The sequence below is a fragment of the Poecilia reticulata genome, linkage group LG10 (genome assembly GCF_000633615.1).
Source record: "Poecilia reticulata strain Guanapo linkage group LG10, Guppy_female_1.0+MT, whole genome shotgun sequence".
NCBI lineage: Eukaryota > Metazoa > Chordata > Actinopteri > Cyprinodontiformes > Poeciliidae > Poecilia > Poecilia reticulata.
This window is the reverse complement of record NC_024340.1, coordinates 19,547,594-19,553,666: the sequence shown is the minus strand read 5'-3', so window position 1 is coordinate 19,553,666 and position 6,073 is coordinate 19,547,594. Positions and strand designations below refer to the sequence as shown.

The 6,073-nt window shown below is 34.2% G+C and overlaps 1 protein-coding gene across 1 annotated transcript; it reads right to left on the bottom strand.

Moving 5' to 3' along the window:
- Positions 1 to 226: 226 nt before the first annotated feature.
- On the bottom strand, positions 227 to 2,753 carry LOC103471760 (uncharacterized). Its single transcript, XM_017307021.1, has 6 exons — positions 2,714 to 2,753; positions 2,232 to 2,558; positions 996 to 1,343; positions 781 to 906; positions 435 to 496; positions 227 to 347 (listed from the first exon to the last, which is right to left on the bottom strand). The coding sequence occupies exons 1-6, from the start codon at positions 2,751 to 2,753 to the stop codon at positions 237 to 239; spliced, it is 1,014 nt and encodes a 337-aa protein (XP_017162510.1). The 3' UTR covers positions 227 to 236.
- Between the last annotated feature and the right edge of the window lie 3,320 nt (positions 2,754 to 6,073).

The following is a 6,073-nucleotide window of genomic DNA, read 5'->3' as shown; positions in this document are numbered from 1 at the left end:
CAAGATACATCTGAAGTTGAGCATAAATATAAAAAATATGATAAAAAAAATTAAAAAGACAATGACCAGAATAAATTATACAAATGCCAGATTTCAGGGTGAATTTTTATCAGCACTCTTAATATAATAGTTTCTTGGTCAAATGAAAGAACTGCAAGTTTAAGAGTAACAAAAATAAAACTTGTCATTATGGTAAAATCAAAGAACAAAACACAAATTTCACATATAAACAGATTTCAGAGTTTAACTTGGGAGTACACACTGTCCTCTTTTCTCTTCTTTCCACTTGTAGCTTTCCCAGCACCGAAGTGTAAAGCTGCGTAGTTCAGATCCTGTCCATCTTCATTCTGTACAGCAAATAAAAAGCTCATTACAATGCACGCTGATAGAAAATATTTCAGTAGCTGTTCACTTGAGTTTTTCACTTGACTTACAATTTGATTGCCTTGCTGACTCAAGTTCCTCCATCTTTCTTCTGAAGAGGTGCTTTCTACTTCTAGTTACAGAGAAAGAAACAAGAATAATCTGAATCTGACTTAATCTGACTATAAAACTTTGTTTTTACACTGATTGATACTTTTAAGCAACGTTTAAAATGTGGGGTTTTCTGTCTAGAATCTGAAATTTGCCCTGCTTATTGTACACGATTATGTGATTACAAAAGTGTTATTGAATGTGAAAGTTTAGCATTACAAAGTGATCAAGGGGATATGTGTACTATACAGGGCTTAGCTAATGTTTCTGTTAGTTTTTAAATCCCATAATTTCAATGACATTTACCTTTAAATTGTTTACATGCTGCTCTTGGAGCTCGGTAAAAGACAAAAACAGCATTTATAATCATGGAAATTATCAAACATGTCACAGCTATCACTAGTACGGGAAATTCAGGGTCTGCCTCTCGCTCTGTGAAGGAAAGACAAAATAAATTGTTGTTTCTGGAAAAGATTATTAGAAAATAGATTTTTTCAATGGAAACCATAAAATCATACAACCTTCCAGCTTTGATCCATTTCCAAATAGTATCTCTCCACATGTGGCCACAGCACAGTAATAAGTCCCATCATCAGAGGAGCTGATTTTCTTAGAGAAATTATAGACCCATTTAGTCCGATTATCGATTTTCCTCTGACATCTGTTAGTTCCGTTTCCATCTGTGTAGATGATATCCGGGTGAGATTTATCTGATCGGAACCAGAACACATTGGGATCTTCTGAACAAGTCTTGTTCTCAAAATCTGAGAGGATGGAGCACTGGAGAGTCACATAACCGCCTGGACCGTTGGAATCTGACACCATCTTCTTCTGAACTACTCTGTAGTTTGACGTTCCCACAGTGTTTCCTGCAGATTATTGTACAAAATGTTAGAAAATAGAATATTTATTTTTCACATATTCTAGATTTAGAATTATAAGAGAGCCTTGGAGACGGATAAAATATACAGCAAAAAACTTGTATTGCATCGAGTTCTCGCTAACATCTTAGAGTTTGAGCTCTCCACCATTTCTCTTTTCTAATTAATGTGTGTCATGTTTCTTCTGAAGGCAACTCTCATTTATAGTATGGACTAAATCAAGTTCAATTAAGTAAATAGCTAAATATTAACATAAAGTAAAACTGTAAAGTTTGGAAATTTAATAAACTAAATGTACTGGGCCACCAGAGTACTGTGATTAATAAATGGGAACAGATTATCTCAAGTGCTGTCTCAATGACCAAAATATAGGATTTTAAAAATGACAGTTTTAATTTTTTTTTTATCTTCAAAACAAGATAAATAAGCTATTTTTATGTTTTTAGTTCATTTGATTTAAATGAATATTTCTTTTTGCCAGTGCCGGCCAAATTTTGATATGCAATGTGTGTTTTATTGAAACTAGAATTTACAAAAGAATGTATAATATGTATATTTTCTAATTTCTCTCTCTCTCAAAACTCTTCTAGAGTTTACTTTTTCACCTGAAATACCAACAGTTGACGTAAAAGGCATTCTAGCTTAGTGAAGTAAATAATACCGGACTGTAACATAAAACATAACTTACTTTTTTTCACTTTAAAGAAGGCATATAGATGCTCATTTTTATTAGATTACTTTAGCATCGCAAAAACAAACATAACTGATCCAAAATTTATATATATTCTTGTATTACAAATCTATAAATCTCTCATGAAGTTTTGTAAACATTTTGATGTTAAAAAAAAAAGCTAAATACCTTTAAAAATACATTACCTTTTATTAACAAGTAGGTCCCCTGCCAAACATTTTGGTTCCAGTCAGTAAAGCCACAGTGATACATTCCTTCATCTTCTTGAGCTGCTTTTAAAATGGTCAGGTTGCTCACTTTGTCAGTAAGTACAGCTTTTACTCTCGAGTCAGAATAACCTTTTCCATATTCTGGGTTTGCAAGAGTCACAAGCTTCACAATTACTTCCAGAGTATCTCCTGCAGTTTGTCTGTACCAAAAAAGTTTGTTACGTCTGTCTTTACTATCAGGCAAAGGGCATGTAAGTGTTGTTGCTTCACCAAGATGAGCTGTGATCACTGGAACCAAACCATCTGCATTAGACAGAAAGATAAGAAATTGTAAAATAAAGTAAAAGCACCACATGATGTGCAATAAGACCATACCACTGGAAACAAGAGCAGTCATAAATATAGCAGGCATTCAAATATTTGCATGAGAAATTTAAATGAATGCATATTTAACTCACATCCTTGATGAAGGAGAAGCGTGACCCATAACAGAATCATCTTGAGACTGTCTTTGTTTGGCCACTGGTTCAAATTTAAGTAGGAGGTGGGTTCTGATTCTAGGCATCTCATTGGTTGTCTTAAAATATACTATTTTGAGGCGTTTCCAGCAACACGAGCATTTTTCTCACATAAATGTTGTTCACTGTTGTAAAATTTTGAGTAATTAACCATGCTCTAAACCATGCTCTATTCAAATCATTGTATATAAGATTTAATCTAACATTTGCCCAGGATTGTGTTTTACAGTGTTTATGACCAAGAACAGCTCCATCTCATATGATATGGTAGTTAAAACTAGACCAGCTATAACAATAGACCAATAAAGAAAATGCAGACTGACCATACATAAAAATGATAGACTGATCAAAATGTTAAACAAAATCATGTACCTTCATTCTTAAACTGACCTCTACTCAGTTTAAGGCTGAAGGTATTCAAAAGAGAAAACAGAGAATGCATAAATATGCATTAAACAAACTCTGCCTTCTTTCTGCAGACAAAAATATCCTAATACAAAAATATCATAAGGCAGAAAATCCCGTTCAAGCTTGATCTGATCATTTTAATTTATATTTTAACTGATTGTTACAACCCTAGCATTTTGTGTGTTGGGTTGTGTGTCTTCCCTTGTGCTCCTCTTTAGTCTTCTTGAGTTTGTCTGTGTAGTTTTTATTATTTATATCTTATCGCTATCAAATGTTCCTTTTTTGTACCTTTACTTGTGGCATGGTCTCCTTTTTTTGTTAGGATTCTGAAAAAGTCATTAGATGTTATTTTTATATGATTATTGTTTTATCTCCAGGACCTCTTCTGAAAAAAAACAAAGGCTTGAGGAGGAAGTGAATGAGTTTTGTGGGACTGTGGTTGACAGGCTCTTTGTGTTCTTCCAGGATGGATCAGCGATGGCAGGTTGTCAGCAGGTGGAGCTCGATGTGGAATCCAGTTAGGAGCTATTATGTGTGGCAGTGGCAGGAAGATTTTTAGAGGAATCCAGAAATCAAAGCAGCAGGAAGGGGAACGGAACCAGGAATCTAGAAGGAGGATATTGACGGAGGAACCAACACTTGAGATCAATAACAAAAAGCAAATGTATCTATAGGCCTGATTACCATTGTAAGTGAGTGAATCATGTGGTGACAATCACAGGAAAAACACTCCTTTGATGATTATATTTCTGCTGCATTTATATATTTTCTGGTCTGTCAGCTTGTGGGGTTGTTTATCAGTCAGTTGCCACGACAACAAGTTTATGTGTGAAGTATAGAGCCAACAGCGAGAGAGAGAGAGAGAGAGAGAGAGAGAGAGAGAGAGAGAGAAAGAGAGAAAGGAAGAATAAAAGTGGCTTTGAGTTGCTGTTCACATGTTCAGCATTATTTTCCCTTTGATGTGGTTCACTGTGGCCATTGTACTTCGAGTTTGAGGCACTTTACTGAAGTAAAGTGAAGCTAGCTATTTGTGTTTGCCATAGTGGAAATATTGATGAGACTGTCTCTAAAATAACACTTTCAACTTGGATTGTCCAACTGTTGAAAATTAGGTAACACAAATAGAATTGGGTATCTGGTATGAGCTGAAACTTCTGGAACCTGCTATAGGTAAAATATTCCAACCTCAGAAGGTGTGTTTTCATCTTGACACCGCTCTTTGGATCCATGAATTTGTGGATTTGTATTTTCTCACATGAAGATCATCAAATCAAAGTACAAATCTAGAATGACTGATTGACACCTGCTGGCCTGCCTGAGGCTTGCAACGAGCTCCTACTGCTCAGACAATGAGAAGCTACCTCCTCCTCAGTGTCAGACGTCCCATTAACAAAGAACTGCACAAAGTTTTCTTTCACTTTAAAATACCTGTTGTAACTGGGATATATTTGCATATAAAATATGTCAATAGAGTTTCATTTATAATTTTCACATCTGTCATATGGTGGCGCTCAGAAGATTATTGAGTTGTAGCTCTTGGTTACTAAACGGTTGTCTTCGTGAAATATGCTGCCATCTATCACACCTATCTTATTGACGTTATGACTTTCAAAACAGCCACTTTTTTATTGCTGTTTTGTAAATGTTACCTTGATAAATGCCACGACCTAGAAGGAGTTGATCTATTGAAGTTTTTTCTTAGCACTTCAAGTGATGCTGTAATCTTTGCCTTAGGCATATATGTGTCAAATACTGTATGTCGTGTATCAACTGTGTAGGTATTGAAGGATATCCAGCAGAGTAGTAATTTATTATTATGATTATTATTATTATTATTATTATTATTATTATTATTATTATTATTATTATTATTATTATTATTATTATTATTATTATTGTTATTATTATTATTAGAGTACAAGTGTAGTGGCATCAAGTTTGAAATGTCATTTCAAACTTGATGCCACTACTCTTGCATCACTACACTTGCAAATATGGAAAACCTAGATTTTCCATATTTTTCACAACTTATTAAAACTTGCATGATCTTGGAGGTCATGGACACTGTAGGTCACCCTTAATACAATCTGGTTGACTCTACTAAAATCCGTCTGGTAGAGATAAGCTAATATTTATTATTTGATATATTTATTTGATATATTTATTTTACGTAATGGTTCATAGGATTAAAACATAAAATGAAAATTTAGTACATGACATGACTCATGGAAAAGTTCCAAGAGTTTTGATATTTTTGTTTCCTTTCACCAGATGTATACGTGGTCTAACCAACGAAATCCATTCAAGGTTTTATAAAAAGTCATTGGAGATTCAGAAAGTCTTATAAATAGTCATTTTGTCTTTGCTAATTGATAGTCATTGTGTTTTATTTACATATATATGTACATATATTTACTTATTAAGACAAGAGATATAGCATATGCATACATAAATGGTACTGTAAATAAAGTCCAGTTTATTTTTAAAATATTCTTAGAAATCATTTGTAATCAACTTATTAAGAAGTAGCCATGGACACCATCCATCCATCCATCCATCCATCCATCCATCCATCCATCCATCCATCCATCCATCCATCCATCCATCCATCCATCCATCCATTTTCTGTACACCCTTGTCCTTAGTGGGGTTTGGAGGGTTGCTGGTGCCTCTCCAGCTAACGTTCTGGGCGAAAGGCTGGGTCACCCTGGACAGGTCGTCAGTCTGTCGCAGACATGGACACTAATTAAGTATTTATCAGAAAATTCTTCATGAAACGTTTTATGGTACTCATCACCCTTTAAGCAACCATCAATACAAGTTAATAATTTAGTCTATAAGCAACGAGAACAGATTTTTAATAATTTAAGTAATATTTTGTATAAGAATTTT